The following is a 21,957-nucleotide window of genomic DNA, read 5'->3' as shown; positions in this document are numbered from 1 at the left end:
GCCATCAGTCAACCAAAAGTTTGAATGTGTGCCACTGTGGAGTGACTTTATATATCTTCTTTCAGCTAAATACTAGAATTTTAGAAAAAAACCGTTCTGTCTTTGGGGAAAAGATTCTACATGTTTGTTATTTCTTTTAGATACAAATACAGAGCATAGTTTTATTTGTGGATGCTTTGTTTGTCATATCCCACCAGGAGATGGTCATCTAGTGGATGCAACAACAGGCGGCTACAAGAACACATGATACTGACGACCTGAGTTGTAAGACTGTAGTGATTGAGATCACCCACTGTGAGCAATATAGTGAGATTTTCAGTTTGTGATCCATATGTATAGGCATGTGATCAGTACATTACAGTAAATTAGCTCAGTGGATGCTGCAGATATTATTTAATTCTAAACACTGCAAACGTGATGAGATGTCGGTGCGACCTGGCAAAAGAAAATGTGTGGTGAATGAACCCTATACTAGTTAAAAGGAGATCTGTTTAAGATTTCTTTCACTTTCACAAGGATTTTGAGAAGAGCCCCTAAGTTCTTTGATTTTTATTGAATGCATCCAGAGATGGGTCACTACATTTTGCCTGGAGCAGAGGGGAATTCATGAAAGCATCTAATTTCAGAGAGACAGTAACACCACTGCATGTCCTCTTAAAACGTAATTGACGAGGCCATTTCCTGCATCACAACATGGACCATCAAAAATGATATTAATAAGCACATTTCAAAGGCATAGAAAGTACAGGTAATGTACCTTTCGTATCGTAACTAGCAACTGGTAACTGCTTCTTCCAACATGTATTGAGGTCAACCCTGATTTCACACATAAGATTGTTAAATGTTAAATTTTGTCATCAACAAGCGAGATGAACAGTATACTGCATCATTATAAGAGCAACCACAAACTGAAACACCCATCATATTTGCTTCATGACGTGAAAATGGAGGCGTCACTAATGCTTGTGTGATCAGAGACAAATTTACAGCATATGTGTGTAAATAAGAACCAAATATACGTGTGCGTTTGGGTGTGGATGTGCGTGTGGGTGCGCATGTCAGTCAATTGCACTGCTTGTGGTATAGGTGAAACCGAGGCATTTGTAGTGCCTCTTACTTGTGTGACACTTATGTCAAGTGGCATCTATCACAACTGTTTAATTGTGACCATATACCACCAGTGACCCACTTTCATACTAAGATCATTCCATACTCATGTCCCATGTTTGATTCCCAGCTGGGTTGGGGATTCTCTCTCCCCGGGGACTGGATATTTGTGTTGTCCTCATCATTTCATTATCATCCATTTTTTTAAGTGCATTATCTGAAAACTACCTTGAGCAGTTACACAGAGAACAGACTCGTGGCAATAACATGTTAGACTTTCTGGTGACAAACAGACCCGAACTATTTGAAACAGTTAACGCAGAACAGGGAATCAGCGATCATAAAGCGGTTACTGCATCAATGATTTCAGCCATAAATAGAAATATTAAAAATGGTAGGAAGATTTTTGTTTAGCAAAAGTGACAAAAAAGCAGATTTCAGAGTACCTGACGGCTCAACACAAAGGTTTTGTCTCAAGTACAGAAAGTGTTGAGGATCAGTGGACAAAGTTCAAAACCATCATACAAAATGCTTTAGATGAATACGTGCCAAGCAAGATCATAAGAGATGGAAAAGAGCCACCATGGTACAACAACCGAGTTAGAAAACTGCTGCGGAAGCAAAGGGAACTTCACAGCAAACATAAACATAGCCAAAGCCTTGCAGACAAACAAAAATTAAGCGAAGCGAAATGTAGTGTGAGGAGGGCTATGCAAGAGGTGTTCAATGAATTCGGAAGTAAAGTTCTATGTGCTGACTTGGCAGAAAATCCTAAGAAATTTTGGTCTTATGCCAAAGCGGTAGGTGGATCAAAACAAAATGTCCAAACACTCTGTGACCAACATGGTACTGAAACAGAGGATGACAGACTAAAGGCCAAAATAATAAATGTCTTTTTCCAAAGCTGTTTCACAGAGGAAGACTGCGCTGTAGTTCCTTCTCTAGATTGTTGCACAGATGACAAAATGGTACATATCGAAATAGATGACAGAGGGATAGAAAAACATTTAAAATTGCTCAAAAGAGGAAAGGCCGCTGGACTTGATAGGATACCAATTCGATTTTACACAAAGTACGCGAAGGAACTTGCCCCCCTTCTTACAGCAGTGTACCATACGTCTCTAGAAGAGCGTAGAATTCCAAAGGATTGGAAAAGGGCACAGGTCATCCCCGTTTTCAAGAAGGGACGTCGAACAGATGTGCGGAACTGTATACCTATATCTCTAACGTCGATCAGTTGTAGAATTTTGGAACATGTATTATGTTAGAGTATAATGACTTTTCTGGAGACTAGAAATCTACTCTGTAGGAATCAGCATGGGTTTCGAAAAAGATGATTGTGTGAAACCCAGCTCGCGCTATTCGTCCACGAGACTCAGAGGGCCATAGACACAGGTTCCCAGGTAGATGCTGTTTTTCTTGACTTCTGCAAGGCGTTCGATACAGTTTCCCCACAGTCGTTTAATGAAAAAAGTAAGAGCATATGGACTATTAGACCAATTGTGTGATTGGATTGAAGAGTTCCTAGATAACAGAACAACACAGCATGTCATTCTCAATTGAGAGAAGTTTTCCGAAGTAAGAGTGATTTCACGTGTGCCGCAGGGGAGTGTTGTAGGACCATTGCTATTCACAATATACATAAATGACCTTGTGGATAACATCGGAAGTTCACCGAGGGTTTTTGCAGATGATGCTGTAGTATATTGAGAGGTTGTAACAATGGGAAATTGTACTGAAATGTAGGAGGATCTGCAACATATTGACGCATGGTGCAGGGAATGGCAATTGAATCTCAATGTAGACAAGTGTAATGTGCTGCGAATACATAGAAAGAAAGATCCTTTATCATTTAGTTACAATATAGCAGGTCAGCAACTGGAAGCAGTTAATTCCATAAATTATCTGGGAGTGGGCATTAGGAGTGATTTAAAATGGAATCATCATATAAAGTTGATCGTCGGTAAAGTAGATGCCATACTGAGGATCATTGGAAGAATCCTAAGGAAATGCAATCTGAAAACAAAGGAAGTAGGTTACAGTACACTTGTTCGCCCACTGGTTGAATATTGCTCCTCAGTGTGGGACCCGTACCAGATAGGGTTGATAGAAGAGATAGAGAAGATCCAACGGAGAGCAGTGCGCTTCGTTACAGGATCATTTAATAATCGTGAAAGCATTACGGAGATGATAGATAAACTCCAGTGGAAGACTCTGCTGGAGAGATGCTCGGTACGGGCTTTTGTTGAAATTTCGAGAACATACCTTCACCGAGGAGTCAAGCAGTATATTGCTTCCTCCTACGTATATCTCGCGAAGAGACCATGAGGATAAAATCAGAGAGATTAGAGCCCACACAGAGGCATAGCAACAATCGTTCTTTCCACGAGCAATACGAGACTAGAATAGAAGGGAGAACCGATAGAGGTACTCAAGGTACCCTCCGCCACACACTGTCAGGTGGCGTGCGGAATATGGATGTGGATGTAGATGTAGATCCCCATCATTCGTGACAGTGGCTGGATTGGACTGTGAGAAAATTGGGACTTTATGTGGGCACTGATGACAAAGCAGTTGAGTGTCCCACAAACCGATCATCATCATCATCATCATCATCATCATCATCCACACTCATAGCTGCTGTTGATTGTCACCTGTTCAGATAACTGTTGTGATATAAGGGTTAAACCTTTAAAGTGCTTGGCCTCACTGTCCCATAGAGTAGTAACAGGCTCATCTTCTCAACACTGAAATACAGTGCAAGGAAGTGAATAAGCCATTTTGTGTGACCTGACAGATGTAGTGGAGCATATGGAATTGCACTCATTTTTCTAGTTGCACATTAACACTCCACTGGGACACATTTTATCCTTCCATTGTGATCTCTTACAAAAATTGGTAACTGTCACATGCTCAGGACTTGAACTTGCCTACGGCTGTTTAAAGACTGACTACACTCAGTCTGACTAGCAGAGGTTTGGCCATCAAGGCCTGTTTCCACTGTACATAGTGCACATACAAAAACTTGTAATTGCATACAGAAATGTAATATTGAATCACACTACTAGTGCTAAGATAATTTTCCACATGTTTCAGCTGTCAGTATTGGGAGTTCCAGTTCTCTCCAGATTCTCCATCAACTGGAAGGAAAACAGAAGGCTTTGGACCTGTTTGTACAGTTTCTGAAGGATGTGAAACTGTGGGATAGGGTAATACAATCACTATTACTTAACTTTGTTAAAGTTAGGAAAAAGTTAATAAAATATGAACAGTGTGCTTTGTACTTGTTTCATAAGTAGTACGTATTTTGCCCTGTGTGGATGTGTGTGTATTCTCCTTGTAGTATGTATTTTAAAATTGCATGAAAGAGTACACCCTTATAGTAGGCTTTATATTGTTCAGTCTCGTTGCAGACATCTTCTCTTCTATCGGGTTGGTATTTCTCACAAAATAATCTGGTGTACATTGTGTACTCCCATTATGCTGATGTAATACTTTGATATACACACAGGGTATGATTGTTACTGCACTGTGTTTTTTAACCATTGAGAATTGAACCATCATGTAAAGTACAGGATCCCAAATTGACATACCAGTCCTCATCCCAATGACTCCTCCACCTATAAACTCTGCCAGAGAGATACCATCCCAGAAGTCCAACACAAACTCCAATCCTTGCTTAAAGCCTTGGGCCCTTCCAAGAACATCTCTCCCACACACATACCTTCTACATGCTCCCAAAAATTTACAAACCCAACAATCCTCCACGCCCCATTTTGGCTGGTTATTGCAGCCCCCCTGAAATAATTTTGGCCCTCATTGACCAAAACAATTGTCTGTAATCTAGCTTCCCTCGTCAAAGACACTAACCACTTCCTTCACCAACTCTCCACCATCCTCACCCCTTTACCTCTTGGATCCCTACTTGTCACCGTTAATGCCACCTCCCTATACATCAACATCCCTCATGCTCATGGCCGTACCGCTGTTGTACACTACCTTTCCGTATGTCCTTCAAACTACAAACCCACTACCTCATTCCTCATACGTCTTACTAACTTCATCCTTACCCGGAACTATTTCTCACGTGAAGGGAAGGTATATAAACAAATCCGCAGCACAACCATGTGCATCCGCATGGCACTGTCCTATGCCGACCTCTTTATGTACCATCTAGAAGAGACCTTCCTAGCGTCCCAAAACACTAAAGCCCTAGCGTGGTTCAGGTTCATTGATGATATCTTCATCATTTCATGACCTGGAGTCAGGGCCAAGACACCCTATCCTTGTTCCTTCACAACCTCAACACCTTCTCTCTCATCTGCTTCATGTGGTTCTCCTCAACCCAGTGTGCCATATTCCTAGATGTTGACCCCATCCTCTGCGATGGCGCCATCCGCACCTCTGTCCATGTTAAACTCATCAACCACCAACAATACCTGCAATTTGACAGCTGTCATCCCTTTCACACCAAAAAATCCCTCCCATAAAGCCTGGCCACCCAGGGACGGTATGTCTACAGTGACACAAAATCCCTTGCTCAGTACTCTGAGAGGTCTTGCCAAGGCCTTCACAGACAGACACTATCCCCCCGAGACCTAGTCTGCTAACAGATCTCCCGTGATTTCTCTACACACTGCCAAACCTCCCATCACCCCCAAGAACCAGCCACAGAGGAGTGTCCTCGTCGTCAGCCAGTACTACCACGGGCTGGAACAACTGAACCACATTCTTCGCCAGGACTTTAATTACCTATGCCCTGAAATGTGGGACATCTTATCCGAAATACTTCCCATCCATCCTAAAGTGGTATTTCATCGCCCACCCAGTCTCTACATCATAATATTCCATCCCTATGCCACTCCCAATCCCAACCCCTTGCCACAAGGATCATATCCCTGTGGAAGACCCAGGTACAAAACCTGCCCAATCCACCCACCCAGCACTTCCTATTCCAATCCTGTCACAGGTTAATCCACCCCATCAGGAGATCGGCCACCTTGAAAGCAGTCATGTCATTTACCATTTCTGCTGCAGTCATTGCACAGATTTTTATATTGATATCATGACCAGCCAGCTATCCACCAAGATGAATGGCCACAGCCAAACTGTGGCACAACATGCAGCTGAACACAACACACTTGAGATCAATGGCTGCTTCGTTACCCCACCCATCTGGATTCTTCTGTCCACCACCAGCTTTTCTGAACTGCACAGATGGCAGCTATTCCTACAACACATTCTGAGCTGTCGTAATTATCCCGGGCTCAACCTACAGTAACATACTGTCCCCACACCCACCAACCAACAGTTTCCACCCTCTCTATCGTATCATCTCCTCCCCATTATCATCTCCCACCCTGTTTATTTGCAAACATCTGCCAATCGCCTATCTTTCCCTGCTCCTCTCCTTTTTTGCTCCATTTTTACCCCCACTTTCCTGCCACATGACATCTTGATGCTGCACCTGTTGGCAGTCTAGTGTCTTCACACTCCATCAGACAGCATTTGTCTCTCCCCCACCCATACACTACTATCCCTTCCCCTTTCACGCCCCCTACAGATTGCTGCTTGCATCCCACTTGATAGTTGCATTCTGGCCCATGATGCAGGAGTTGGCAGTCGCGCAGGAGTGTGTGTGTGTGTGTGTGTGTGTGTGTGATGTGCTTGCTTCTTGTGTGAATGGTGTCTGTCTGTCTTACTGCTGAAGGCTGTGGCCTAAAGCTTTATGTAACTGTCTTCTAATTGTGCCTGTGTGCAACTTAATGTATCTTCTTTACGGTAAGTAGCAGTTGTCTTCTCCTACATTGAAAATAACAAGTAGTATTAATCACTAAGTAAATGAGCTACATATACAGTATAAAGTCCTTCGTCAAAGGACTTTATATTGTGATCAAAGCCTGGAATTAAGAAACATTTGACTACTTATTATGCAGGTTAGCTGAGCTAGTTGTTGAACAGCTAATAGACGATCTAATTTTTATTGACCTACTATGTTTACTGAAGAGACGGTTCAGTTGCTTTTAAGTTTACTGATATTGATACTTCCAAAGAAGGCTAAATGGTCAGTGCAGAAGATCGTGTAAACTACATGACTTCTTTCCCAAAAGCCCTTACCATTGATATAAATTGGAATAAGAGCTTGGTTGAAGATATGTGAGAGAGATCTTTATTGCTGTTTATTGAACGGGAGTACCATTTCAAGGGATTGAAGAGATAGGAGTGCAGTATGACATCAGGTTGGAAAGTTTTATGGGTTAACTGGACATTGTAATATCACTAGACAGTGGCGGCTGGAAAGGAGGAGGAAGTGATGGATGATATCTCACACTGGTGTTTCACACAAAGAAACAAGAAACCTTATTGGAATATGAAACTTCCTGACAGATTACAACTGTGTGCCGGACTGAGACTCGAACTCGGGACAGACACCATTCACAAAAGAAGCAAGCACACCTCACACACACACAGGACTGCCAACTCCTGCATCATGGGCCAGAATGCAACCATCAAGTGTGATGCAAGCAGCAATCTGGAGGGGGTGGGGAAGAGGAAGGGAAAGGTCTCGAGTTCGAGTCTCGGTCTGGCACACAATTTTAATCTGCCAGGAAGTTTCATATCAGTGCACACTCCGCTGCAGAGTGAAAATCTGATTCTTATTGAAATACTTGGTTGAAATGTTAAGGTACAAAGTAATTCTTATAAATTAGCCTGGCACATCTGCATATGAAGCCAATTGGAAGGACGCTTCCATTTTTCAAGCCCCCTAGTACAAATTGGCTGTCACACTTAAAGCGCTAACAGTATTTTAAAGTAAAAAAAAGTCCCAAAGGAAGAAATTCTAACGTAAGTGCGACAAAAACTATAAAAAGAATTTTATTATTACCAAAATTGAAGCAGACAACAATTTTGAGGCCATGTAGTACTCTGTCCACTTGCAAGAAATGTCCCTTCAGGTCATTGTAACAAGACGTGGGAGAGGCACGTAGTATGCCTCAGGAAAAAGTGGAAATGTGAAAGAATGAGAATGGTTTTGGACACAGATAGTTTGTAGTAGTTAACTATTTAAAAGAGTGTGATGAATACTTCTTTAAATATTAGAAATTTCTTTGTGGATGGAAAGATTTGATAGTACATATAGGGAAAAAAATGGATATCACTGGAAATAAAAAGGTTGACGGAGTGGAAGTATGCACATAGATTCTAAAATTGGTCAGTACTGTGATTGGTACTGTGAACCTAAGAACTTCACTGGCTTTTGTTTCTCATTTATAAGGCAATAAAGAAAAGTTAGGGGATATCAGACGAAGTCTCGAAAGTATCATCTAGTGACTGTGAAAGAAGCAGCTCCCAAAAATCATTTATGGTAGCAGTTAACCTCACAAAGGAGTACCTTTTCAGTCAGAAGGACACACTTTTTTTCTGGCTCCCGAAAATTATTATGCCCCCCGCCCCCAAGAAGTCTTACCATAAGCAGAAAAAGCACACCATGTGCACACATGATGGTTACCATAGGTAGCTCCGACTGTAATGCGACTGTCAGTTGAATAATTCCTTTCAGATTTGTTTCACCTAAAATATTGGAAGAAATTCATTTTGAAAACTGAGCCGTTAATTGAGAAAGGTAAGCTGTTAACTACTCTTCAGAAATGATGGGTGCAGGGAGATATAAAATAAAAAAGATACACTAGAATGATATTTTAATAGGAAGTTTTGTTGTATGCTTTGCCTCATACCTATGAGCAGTGATTCATGTTTTGTTCAACCAGTTTTCAGCAGTCTCCATTAGAAGAACTCCAATGCCAACATCATATGTTCTGGGAGAACATGCAGAAAAAGTAGTAGCAGCAATTTCACTTCACTTGCTTCAGCCACAGTAAGTTTTTAAATATTTTGTAATGTAAATTACCATTATTAGTATAGAAAAACTGTTAAACATATATTTGAGAAGGGAACCCCAATATGTCTCTGCTATCTTGAGTGGTAAAAGATGTTAGAGTTGAAAATAAAACTAAAATAAATGTCTTTTTAATGAATGGAAACTCCAGGTTGGACTTTCAACAATGTTAGGAAAAAAATAGATTGCTATTTACCATAAATATGACACATTGAATTGCAGACAGGCACAACGGAAAGACAGCTATATATTATAGCTTTTGGCTAAAGCCTTCTTCAGCAAAGAAAACACACACACACCACACACACACACACACACACACATATCCATGCAAGCACGCACACCTCATGCACACATGACCACTACCATCGGTAGCTCTGACTGAAATGCGACTGTCAGTTGAATAGCAATCTGGAGTGGGGTGGAGAAGGGAAAGGAATAGCAGAGTATGTTTGGGAGGGGGAGGAGAGAAGAATGCTGTCTGGCGGGGTGAGTAGGGACTAGCTGGGGACCTGACTAGGCTGCAGGTGCAGTGTTTGGAGGTGGGGTGTGGGGGAATTGTGAATAGAAAAGGTGAGGAGCAGGGAAAGGGGTGGACAGGTGGGTGCATTGGTAGGGGCAGCACACAATGAGTATAAGGGGACATGAGAAGGAGGTGGTTATGGGGCGAGTAGGTTACCATTGGTTGAGGCCAGGATAATTTCGGAAGTGGAGAATGTGCTGTAAGGATAACACAGATCTGCACAATTCAGTAAAGCTGGTGGTGGAGGGGAGAATCCAGATAGCCCGGTTGTGAAGCAGCCATTGAAATAGAGCATGTTACATTCAGCTGCATGTTATGCCACAGGGTGGTCTGCATTGTTCCTGGTCACAGTTTGGCTGTGACGACTCATCCTGGCGGATAGCTGCTTTGTATTCATACCAGAGTAAAATGTTGTGAAGTGGTTGCAGCAGAGCTGGTATACAACATGGCTGTTTTCATAGGTAGCCCGGCATTTGATGGGTAAAACAAATCTCCAAAAGGATTGAAATAGGAAGTACAGGATGGATTGATGGATCCATCCACACCTCTGTCCACATACCCACTTACCACCAGCGTTACCTGCATTTCAACACCTGCCATCCGTTCCACACCAAAAAATTCTTCCCATGCAGCCTGGCCATCAGGGGATGACACATCTGCAGTGACAATAACTTCTTTCACAGTAGTCTTACCGAAGCATTCACAGACAGGCACTATCCCCTGAACCTAGTCCACAAACAGGTTTTCTGTGCCATTTCCCCAGACACTCCTCAATGTCCCACTAACCCCACATGAGCCAACTACAAAAGAATGCCCCTTCATGACCCAATGAAACCCTGATTGGAACAAGTGAACCACACGGCTTTGAAAGGGCTTTGATTATTGTCATTCTCTGAAATTAAGGACATCCTACCCTAGGTACCCCTCCTAAAATGGTGTTCCATTGCCCACACTATTACAGTCCTGTCACAAGCTTACCTTACCCCATCAATGACCATGTCAACCGTGAAAGCAGCCATGTTGTATATCAGCTCTGCTGCAACTGTTTCACAGCTTTTTATATTGGTATGATACCAAACCAGTGTCCACCAGGATGAACGATCACTGCAGAACTGTGCCCCAAGAACAAGTAGACCACCCTGTGGCACAACAAGCAGCTGAACACAGTACACTTTATTTCAATGTCTGCTTCACTGCCCAGGCCATTTGGATCCTCCCCTCCACCACCCAGCTTTCTCTGAACTTCACAGGTAGGAGTTGCCCTTACAACACAACTCCATTCCCGAAATTACCCCAGCCTTAACATTCGGTCACCTACCGTCCCCACACCCTCCACCCAACAGTTTCCACCACCTCTGTACATCACCTCTTCACTTTTCATATCCCCTCAGCCTCATTGTGTGCCACCCCTCTGCCAATGAACACACATGTCGTTCCCCTGCTTCTCTTCTTTTCCATGCCCCCCCCCCCCCCCCCCAATTCCCCATCTCCTGATATTGGACAGTCTTGTCCAGGTCGCCTTCTAGTCCCTGCACATAAAATTAGCCAGTCCTCTCTTCTCTCTGCCACCCATACCCTGCTATCCCTCCCAGTACCCTGCCCCACGGCAGACTGCTATCCACATGACAGTCACATTCTGGTCAGAGCTGCTGGAGTTTGCAGTCGTGTGCAAGAGGTGCATTTACTTGTGTGAATGTGCTATAATATCTAACAGTCTTTCCATTGTATCTGTCTGCAACTCAGTGTGTCATCTTTATGGCGAGTAGCAATTTATCCTTTTCCTAATATTGTTCATATTTATAAAGAAATTTAGAAGTTCAGCAGTATCACCAGCAGCTTCCAATAGTGAGACAGGAACAGAAGTGTTTAGAACAGGAACCTAATATTGTTTCTGCATCCATATGTAGTCATAACCAGGGATAAAAGTAACACAGTCTGAAAATTTTGTGATAACAGCTGTAACAAAATTTTTCTGTCTATAGTAGACATGTCGTCGTGCATACCTGAAGACACAATTTATGCTATCGAGAAAAATTGGTATGTACTTCATTTCAGGGAATTTCAGAAATTTCATAAAACCTCGGGGAATTCTGTGTTTTTTAACCTAACATTGTAATTTAATTTTATTGAGCTTGATTAACCACAGATTTTAAAATAACTAAATCTAATGTAACCTCGAAAACAATAAGCTTTTGACAATATAATGCAATTGAATAGATAAAAAAAATCTATTCACCAAGTAGTGACAGAACACACACATAAAAGAATGTTATAATCAGGCAAGCTTCAAGAACCAGTGGCTCCTTCTTTAGGTGGAAGGGTTGAAGGGGAAGAAAGAGGGCAGGATGAGGAGGAGTGACTGATGTTGGGGACTGCACAGGAAGAGATCTGAGAACCTGAGAGCTTAAAGGTGGAAGACAGGTTAATGTGCAAGACAGAGACTACTACTAAAACATAATTTACGAGTCAATAAGAATAAAAAACTAAGTGCATTGTATGTAACAGAGGTGGGAGCTGGATGGCAAAAAATAGGTAAGAAAATGAAAGCTGTAGAAAACCAAAATGGAAGGAAATTAAAGTAAATTAAGGCCAGGTGGTTTGACAAGAACCAAGGGCATGTTGCAGTGCTAGTTCCCATCTGTGGAGTCCTGAGAAACTGGTGTCAGGGGGAAGAATCCAGACGGCACATGTGCTGAAACAGGCACTGAGGCCATGATTCTCATGTACAGCATGCTCTGCAACAGGACATTGTGTGTTGCCAGTACACACCCTCTGTCTATGCCCATTCATCCTAACTGAAACCTGGTGGTAGTCTTGCCGATATAAAAGGCCAAGCAGTGTTTACATAACAGCTGGTATAGGACCTGTCATTTCTCAAATTGATTTCCTTTTGATAGTATATGTTTTGCCAGTTACAGGTCTTGTGTGGGTGGTGGTAGGAGGGTACATAGGGCAAGTCTTGCAGTGTAGAAGGGGCATAGGGACTGACATGGATATTGCGGAGATTTGGGAGGGTGACAAAAAGCTATTCTAGATGTGGTGGGCAAAATCTCAGACGGAATGGGTCTCATTTCAGGGCATGATTTAAGTTGTTTTCCAAAAAAAGGCATCAGCAGTACCAGGATTGTATGTGATGGCCTGCGAAATGTGCTTTTGAACTAGGCTGTAGCTGTGGTGAGAATGGTAGTGTATTGCTGTAAAGAGCCTGCATCCAAACAAATAAGCTTGCTTTGAATGCCAAGGTTGTATGGGAGGCAACATTTGACATGGGAAGGACAGCAACTGTCAAAATGTAACAACTGTTGTTTGTTAGTAGGTTTAGTGTGGACAGAAGTGTGTAGATGGCCTCTAGTGAGGACAAGATCAGCATTAGGGAAAGTGACACAGGATTCGGAAAAGAAACATGCGAAATTTAATTGGAAGAAGGTATTCAGAGATTTCAGGAATTTTAACAGGTCAGTCTCACCATGAGTCCATTGGTAAGGATGTCATAAATGTATTTAAACCAAACCAGGGGCTGAAGACTTATGGATCCCTATAAAGCCCCCTCTGCAGCTTCCTAAATAGCCACACCACATTAGCCACCATTCCTCTCCTACAAACCCAGCTTGGCCAAACTCCTTAACGTCAACATCCTTCACCACTGCCTTCTAGACCAACAACTCACAATTACAAGAACCAGTCACAACAGTAGGGAGTGTCCTCAATCTCTCGTCTGAAGCATTCTTCCCTCCTGAATTATCTGTATTTTCCAAGTGTCTCACACATCATTTAGTATTATTAGAGGACATCGAAAAAGTTCAAAAAACACAGCTTGTTATGTATTATAGCGAAATAGGGGGGGGGGGGGGGGAGGAGAGTGCCATAGATATGGCATGAAAATTGGAGTGGCAGTCATTAAAACAAAGGTGTTTTTCGTTGGGGCAAGCTCACCTTTTGAAAGTTCAGTCACCAACTTTCTCTTCCAAAGGCGAAAATATATTTTTGGTGCCCACCTACATCAAGAGAAGTAATCATCCTAGTAAAATAAGAGAAATCAGAGCTTGCATGGAAAAATTGAAGTGTTCCTTTTTCCTGTGCTTTTCAAGGGAGGAACTGTGGAGAAATAGCTTGAAGCTGTTTTGATTAATCCTGTACCAGGCACTTCATTTCGAATTGCAGAGAAATCGTGTAGATGTACATGTCAGTGTGTTCTTACTGTATTTATTTTTTGCCATTCCTTGGTTGCTTTTTTCCTTATTTCTCTTTTTGTTAACAATGTTTTTACACTGAGGTGGCAAAAGTCATGGGATATCTCCTAATATAGTGTTGTACCCCCTTTTGCTCAATGTAGTGTAGGAACTCAATGTGGCATGGAACTCAACAAGTCATTGGTAGTTCCCATGCTGCCTCATAGCTGTTCATACTTGCAGACATATTGGCAGTGCAGGAGTTTGTGCATGAACTGACCTGTCAGCTATGTCTGTTCATATTGGGATTCAGTTATAAAAGAAGTAGCCAAAATTAGATTACATTACAATGTTTTAGCTGATAGCCAGGAAATGCACTCAGTAGAGCACGTAAGTGGGCCATGGGCTCAGAGCAAAAACAGACAAGTGTCTCATAGCAGCGATAATTTCAAATGTTGTACCAGCCTTATATGAATAGAACACTATACCAACTCTGGCAGTCAATAATTTTAGTCATAATGATAAAGCAGGGGCAGTTTTTGAAAGCTCTAGAATTTAAGTTAAAAACTCAGGAAGTTTCATTCAAAGAACAGTTCTAAACTGCACTATGCTCGGAAACAAAAATCCTTTTTTTTCCCTGCATATAACCCTGTTGCTTCAGCTATGATTGCCTGTCCTATTACTTAAATAAAAACAATGCTTGATTTAACAATAATGAAAATTACTGGGTGGAACTATACATAAATAAGATGGAACTATACATAAATAATGCAAATGCAACCACTCGTCCATTACGTACTGTTTGTGGAGCATAGAAATGCATGACAGGAAATGCTGTGCCCTCTAGCTTTCAAACTCTTGCTCTATATGCAGTAAGAGTGCACAGACAACCAATCGCACACTCCCATAGCCACGACGAGAGTGATTGTTGAATTCCCCACGGAGCTTACGGCCCTTTAGTAAGTTCATGCATGGTGCCCTCAGGGCCCGGAGGTATTGCAGCTCGTTCTTCCTTCCTGAGCTGCATTACCTTCCCCATGCCACTTCCTCCCCATCCTCGCCCCTTCCCTGCTGTCCCCTCCTTCCCCTCTCTGTGTTATTACCATGTGTCAACATGGCTATCCACCTGGTTTCTTCTATTCCTCAGTTTTGTTCTCCTTGCCTTTTCTTTTTCATCCTTCTGTTTGGTGTTTTTCGTTTCCATTTCGGGTTTGACCTCCAGTTATAAGTTTTCTGTCTGTAGTGTGAGCCATTTGAGGAAGAACTCCCTCCCTAGTGTCTACACTGTGGATTCCCCCCCCCCCCCCCTATCCCACCCCCTTTACCTTCTCCGCTGTAGCTCCCCCTCCGCACCACTAGATCACCAGAACATGTAGCCAGTCCATGTGGTGAGGCTTTTATGTACCCATATAGCTGAGCCCCCTGAGAACACAGGGATCACACTTCTGATACCTGATCTGTTGCCTCACTCCTCATGTATGCCTTGGAGTGGTTGCTTGTCATTCTGGAGCATCAGAACTCCCAGCGATGGCCAACTTGCCAGATGGCCCTTGCTGTGGCTGTGTGAGACACATGGGGAGAGCCTCTATTGGAGTGGGTGGTATCAGGGCAGATGTTTTGCATTTGCAAAAATCTGGCCTTTTTCTACGGCCGCATCTTTGAATGGTGATGGATCATTGAATACTGGTTCTTATGATCCTGCAGCCTTCAGTTCCCTGACTACACCCTGGGAAGAGGGCTCAGCTCACTGGCTTGGGATGAAAAACTTCCCCCACTTCCTGGTGTACTAGGACAGACAGGAACACATTCACTGCCACGAAACCATTACTTTTTGTGGAAAATATCGAAAACAAGTTTGACGAAGTGGAATATCCAAGTAAGATGGGGTCGGGTTCCCTTTGATCAAAGCTGCTTCTACCACCCAGTCTGCAGCTCTTCGTGCTTATGGTCATCTTGGCAGTCTCCCACTGTCTGTTACAGCTCACCAGTTTTTGAATATGGTACAGGGAGTCATTTTTCATAGGGTCATCATCCTTCAAACTGATAAGGAACTCCGGGTATTCATTTTGTTAGGTGTTTGCAAAAAGATCATAAGGACAATCACATTTATACTGACGCCTTTATTCTGGCATTTTAGGGAGCTAACCTCCCGGAGAAGGTCAAGGTTACGTGTTATTGATGTGACGTGAAGCTGTATGTCCCACCATCCACTCGGTGCTTTTGGTGCTTGCATTTCGGGCAAATGTCTTCACAATGTACATCGGACCCTGTACATGGGACTGTGGACACCCACTTAATGCGGGGAGCCCATTTGTTCCACCACCCCTGTGTGTTAATTGTCACAACTGTCTGTCTCCATGCTCACCAGATTGCCTGGCTTATGAGAAAGGAGAGAAAAGAGAGATACAAAGGTATAAGTCCCTGGATTGTTTGTCTTGCACTGAGGCTCACCAAAAATTTGATTGACTTCATCCTCTAGCGATGACTTCTACTTTTGCCTGTGTTACATTCTTTCCCCCACCTCCCTCTTCCTTACCCCAGTCGCATCCCTTTCGCCTCTACCCATCCCCTGCAGTTTTCATATCCTCCTCAACAGGTGCTGCTTCCTCACTCCGTCCAAAGAAGTGACCCCCTTCTTTGGCGTCCACCAGTAATTGCGCTCCCTCCTGGGACATCTTTCCCAGTGTCTCTCGGTCTGGAGTCCTGCAACCATAACTTGGCCATGGCACAGACAGTCCATGCGTCCCAAGGTTGCCTGCTCTCTCTTGGTTCCAGATCTTGGAGAAGCCTGCTGTCCCTCTGTGCCCTGCCCTCCACAATGTATGAGAGAGAGAGGAGGAGGAGGAGGAGGAGGAGGAGGAAGAGAAGAAGAAGAAGAAGAAGAAGAAGAAACACAAGACCTCCCAGTGCTTCCAGAGGTGCTATCTCCCCCCTTGCACCCTGAGTATGACCTGTTATTTATGGATGTCATCCCGTTTTCATTTGTTATGGATGGTGACACAGTGGTATGATTGACTCTAGTCCGTACACCTCCCATTTGGATACCCACTCCTTGCTTATTCTGTGCAACTGTATTGGATACTGCCATCACCTCCCAGAGTTGCATTCCTTACTGCCTTTTATTCGGCAGCTTGTGTCATTCTCCAGGATTCTCGTTTTACTGATGTTCACTCATCGACCCCTTGTGGGTTCCGTGCTTTGTTAGAATTAAATTGGCCCTTTGAGGACTTCCGGTGATGCATGTATGTTGGTGCATATGGGTATTGCTGTCCTGGTCGACTGGGGTCACGGTTTGCAATATCTATCTCCCTCCTGACGTGGCACCTACATATGCTGTCCTAACTGCACTACTTCAGCAACTCCCTCATCCCTTCTTTCTCCTCAGGACTTTAATGCCCATCACCATTTTTGGGACCTTGCTTTTTTATCTAGTCAGGGGCTCCTTATTGACCAATTTCTCATGGACCACAACCTGTACCTTCTTAATGATGGTTACCCTATCCATTTTAGTGCCACATATCACACTCTCTCTGCTATTGATCTTTCCTCTATTCCCCTCCTGTTCCTCCTTCCTTACACTGGTCGCTACATGGTGACCTTTGTGATAGTGATCCCTTCCTGTCGATGCTCTTGTTCTCTTCCTGCCTCCCAGTGTCAAGGTTATCCCATTGAGCTTTCCATCATGCTGATTGGCCTCTATATACCTCCCAGGTCGGTTTTTCACCCATGAAATTGTCTGTGAGCTGTCCGATAAGGTAATTGGTGCTGCCAGCATTGCCTTTCTCTGCTTGATAGGCTCCATCCGCCGTCAGCAAGTCCTATGGTGGAGCAGAGCCATCGCCAATGTTATCCATGATCATTGTTGTGTCTTGCAACATCTTAAGCGGCACCCATCCTCTGCTGGTCATATTACTTTTAAATTTCTTTTTGCCAAAGCACAACAAAACAGCAAACGGATGTGTTGGAAACACTTTGCCTTCTCTCTAGGTTTTTCTGCTCCTCCGTCATGGATGTGGACTTTTTTCTGTGCCCTCCAAGGTTGCCAGTGGCAGTCTTCCATTCCGGGCCTCACCCTTCCAGGTGGCCTTTGTAAAGATCCATCAATTCTCATGCAACACTTCGTGTCCTATTTGGCGATGGCTTCAGTGTCCGCCTCCTATCGAGGAGCCTTCCTCCTGTGGAAGCTGCAAGCTGAAACTTCCCGCTTATATTTAATCCCTTGTCAGGTGAAATCCTACTGTGAACTTTTTACTAAATAGGAGCTTCTTCTGGCCCTCTTCTTTTCCCACAATTCAGCTCCTCATCCTGATTCCATCCATAACAAGTGCTTCAACACCTCAGTCTTCCACAACAATATCTCCTCCAGGTGTTTAACCTTCCCCTCTCAGTGGAGAGACGATATTGTGGTTCCTGTCCTTAAGCAAGCATGGCATGGATCCATCGTCTCCTGATAGTTTTTGGCCAGCCAGCCTGACCAATGTCTGCTACAAGTTACTAAAATGGATGGTGGCTTGTCAGCTCAATTAGGAATCTCAGCACCTTTCATTGCCTTATCAGTATGGCTTTTGGGAGGGACAGTTTCTGATCATCTGCTTTGATTGAAAACCACAGTTTGATAGGCCTTTTCTCAGTGCCGCTATCTTGTCACAATCTTCTTCGATATTCATAAGGTTATGGCAGCTTGGAACCATCACGTCCTCTTTATGCTGCATGAGTGGGGTCTTCAGGGTCCCCTCCCAATTTTTATTTTCCCATTCCTGTTCACCATTCGTTCAGGGTTTTCTGGGGTCTTCTTTTTGACAAGCTTACTTGGTTGCCCCATATCCTTCATCTGAAGATGACTTTTTCCGTAAACACCATGTTCCTTGCTTCCTTGCCTACACCTTGTTGTAAGTCTTCTCTGCCTCTATGGGTATTAGTTCTGTCTGGATAATGGTTGTCAAGTTCCTGTATCAGCTGCCCCTTCTGCTCTGCTCTTGGACCCGGGTCGTCCATTTAGCCACCAGGTCTTTTCGTGTCAATAGTCTTTTGGTTGACACTGAGGTCTGTCCCCTTTCTATTCGCCAGTCCAAGCTCCTAATTTCCTGTGCCATCACTATCCAGCTCTTCCCCTGCTCACCCCTACTATTCTATTTTTTTCATGGCTTTGGGCCAATGCCCATCCTTGGATTGGTTTACCTGTTGGGCTCCGCCTCACTTGTCTCTTCCATGACTTTCCGTCTACCCTCCTTGTCTTTCTCCCCACATTCTCTTTCGATCTCTACCATCCCCCACCCCCACCCCCCTACCCAGTTAGTTCCTCAGGCATGGATTCTGGTGGATGTCTTCCGGGGTCCAAAGCCTCCATTGCTGCAACGGTGTTCCATTATTTGTTCTGAATGCTGTTACGAGAGTTTCAGAATGCCTGTGTTTCTTATACCGGTGGCTCTAAACCTCCACTGATGTGGGATATGCCTTCATGTCTTCCAGTTGGCATGGAACACCATCTCTTGCCTGCCACATGTGGGGCGTTTATTGCAGAATTGACAACAATCTATCAGGGCCACTGCTTCATTAAACAATCCTTACCCACCCGAGTTCTGTTATGTGTGGGCTCAATGATTGGCGTTCAGGCTATCACTTGTTTTTCGCACCACCCCTTGGTCTCTGTCATTAATGACCTTCTTACTGATCTTGGCGATTCTGCTTGTTTGGTTGACTTCCTTTGGCTTCGTGGCCACTTAGGTATCCCTGGTAATGAACTTGCTGATCGTCTGGCTGGGGAGGGGGGGTCAACCATGCACCCCCCACGTTCTCCGAGACCCGCCATGTGGCATTCTTCCCCCTGCCTCTCCTGGCAGAAATCTTCCATCCTCTTCCGTCTTTGTATTGGCCATACTAGGTTACCCATGGTTTTTTATTCTGCATCAGCTCCCCCCCCACCCCCACCCTTTGTAGTTTCGGGGTTCCTCTCATGCTGATCCATATTTTGCTGTACTGCCCCTGCCTGGTGGCCCTTCGCACTTTATATGCCCTCCTACCTTCCTTGTCTCGGGTGTTAGCAGACACCCTTGCACGGTTACATCTGTCCACAGTTTTCTTCGGGTTATTTGTCATCTCGGGTACAAATTAGCATGAACATTGGTTATGGAGGCCTTGACCTTGCCTCCATGCCAGCCAGATTCCATCTTTTTTCTACACTTTGTTTGGTCTGTTGTACTGTTTCTTCCCCCTTTTCTTGTGTCTTATTGCCCTGGTGTTGTCCCTGTTGTATCGTGATGAGGTGTGGTCTGTGGTGGATGTGGATGTGGGGACAAGTCAGGGTCAGTGATAGTGCTGGTGCCCCATTGCGTGTAACATTTGTGGGCACCCCCTGCTCTCCCCATTTTCACCCAACTGTGTCCTGTTCTTTCCTCTTCCTTCTGCTCTATTGTCCTTTTTCCCCATTCTTGAATAATCAATCTCACTCTAACTGCGGGAGTGTACATTTGGTGTGTGTGTGTGTGTGTGTGTGTGTGTGTGTGTGTGTGTGTGTGTGTGTGTGTTTTTTACTTGTTTCAGTTATTCACACGTCACTCTGCTATAAGTGAGTGGTTGCCTTTTCCTCATTGTATGTACAATACTAAATTTAGTAGGAGTTGAATAGATGTACTAATTAGTACAGGATGACCACTTCTGACCTCAGTGCCAGATTGCATTCATCATTGTCATGTGGGCTTGGAACCTGATGATGTGATTGTACAGGTAAAACCACATGTTGCCCATGCTGTCCTGACAGACCTTCATGCAAAGGGTATGTTCAGTTGTGTTGCCCTGGCCAGCACCTTCTCCCATTCTCTCACCTGTCGGAAACATGTGGGTTCCGTGTTGCCGAGAGACAGGCATGCCACCACTCACCTGTCATCAGGAGCAATGAACTCTACACCAGAGGTGAAGCAGCATGGAATGACATAAGCTTATGTCATTCAGATTCAGTTTGTCCCAATGCATAACCAGTTTAGAGCCATTGATGCGGCCAGGGATGTCAGCTCTGAGTATTAAATTTTCTACTCTGTGTACCTCCAAATAAACTATGAGTTTTTCATGGATTTTGCCTTCTCTGCTGCACACACACAAAATAAGTAAAATTTCATTATTTTCTGTCTTTCTTGGCATCACAATTTTGATGTATATAATTTCTATAAAAGCAATATTATTGCACTTTGTTTTTCAGATACAGCATGGTGATTGAAACGAACATCAAACTACTGCTTGCAGATGAAAGGAAAATGCCAACTGGAGCTTTAAATTATTTTGACATCTTTTATCAAGAGGTAACGTGTGCAAATAGGAAACACTCCTGCTAATTTTGTGCAGAATGATATACTCAGCATATTTTCCATTAAGCATTCTATTGTTAAGATTACAACCATTCAACAATCCAGCAGCAAAAAAGAAAATCATGTGCAATGATATGAATTTGGTCTGATGACCACAAAGAGGTTGCATTGAGTGGCTCACAAGCACATTTAAAAATGGGATAAGCTGTTGGACAAAGTCCTCCTTTAGATTTAGAAAAACACACACACACACACACACACACACTCACACTGAAGTTAGTTGGTAGGTAGCAGTCTCGGCTTGAGTTGGTAATGGGCATACAGAAGAGGCAGGGAGGGGAGAGATAGCAGGCTAGGGATTGGGGAATATGCTACAATGCTTCCTATGGGAGTGTGCAGGGCTGTGATGGGGACAGGATAGAGGGCTGCCTGATGCAGCATTGTGGGCCTGTGATAGAGGGGGGAGGGGGGGGGGGGGGAAGCAAGTAAGTGGAAAGAACTATGCAGTTTTGCGGGGAGGACACAAGGTGCGTGTGAAACTGGAGTGAGACCAGGGAAGGGGATATAGGCAGGTGTAGGACAGGGACTACTGAGGTTTCAAGTAAGGTATGTTTGCTGGGAATCACACAAGGGCAATTGAGAAAAGCTGGAAGCTGGCATTGGTGTGAAGAATCCAGATGGCGTAGGCTGTAAAGTAGTCATTGGTGTAAAGCACACCATACTATACAGCTTGCTTGGTGACTGGACTGTCCAGCTGTTGCATGGCCACAGTTTGGTGGAGGCCATTGATGTGGACAGATGGCTTGTTAGTGGTCATGTCCTCATTGAATGCCGAACAGTGGTTGCAGTTAAATTGGTAGACCAGTTGGCTGCCTTAATGTGTGGCCTTGCCTTTGATGGGATAGGGAATGCCAGTGATAGGCCTGGAGTAGGATGTACGGAACTGGTGTTGCCTCTAGGCCT

At 43.8% G+C, this 21,957-nt stretch overlaps 1 protein-coding gene across 2 annotated transcripts in view; it reads left to right on the top strand.

Moving 5' to 3' along the window:
- LOC124783785 (nuclear pore complex protein Nup133) overlaps positions 1-21,957 on the top strand; it is a 125,491-nt gene that overhangs the window by 41,998 nt on the left and 61,536 nt on the right. For both annotated transcript variants that reach the window (XM_047254049.1, XM_047254048.1), the window contains exons 11-13: positions 4,204-4,316; positions 8,877-8,983; positions 20,889-20,988. In XM_047254049.1, the coding sequence (XP_047110005.1) occupies positions 4,204-4,316; positions 8,877-8,983; positions 20,889-20,988 (320 nt within the window). The remainder of the gene's footprint in view (positions 1-4,203; positions 4,317-8,876; positions 8,984-20,888; positions 20,989-21,957) is intronic.

This window comes from Schistocerca piceifrons, chromosome 1 (genome assembly GCF_021461385.2).
Source record: "Schistocerca piceifrons isolate TAMUIC-IGC-003096 chromosome 1, iqSchPice1.1, whole genome shotgun sequence".
Classification (NCBI taxonomy): domain Eukaryota; kingdom Metazoa; phylum Arthropoda; class Insecta; order Orthoptera; family Acrididae; genus Schistocerca; species Schistocerca piceifrons.
This window is presented reverse-complemented; position numbering and strand designations above follow the sequence as displayed.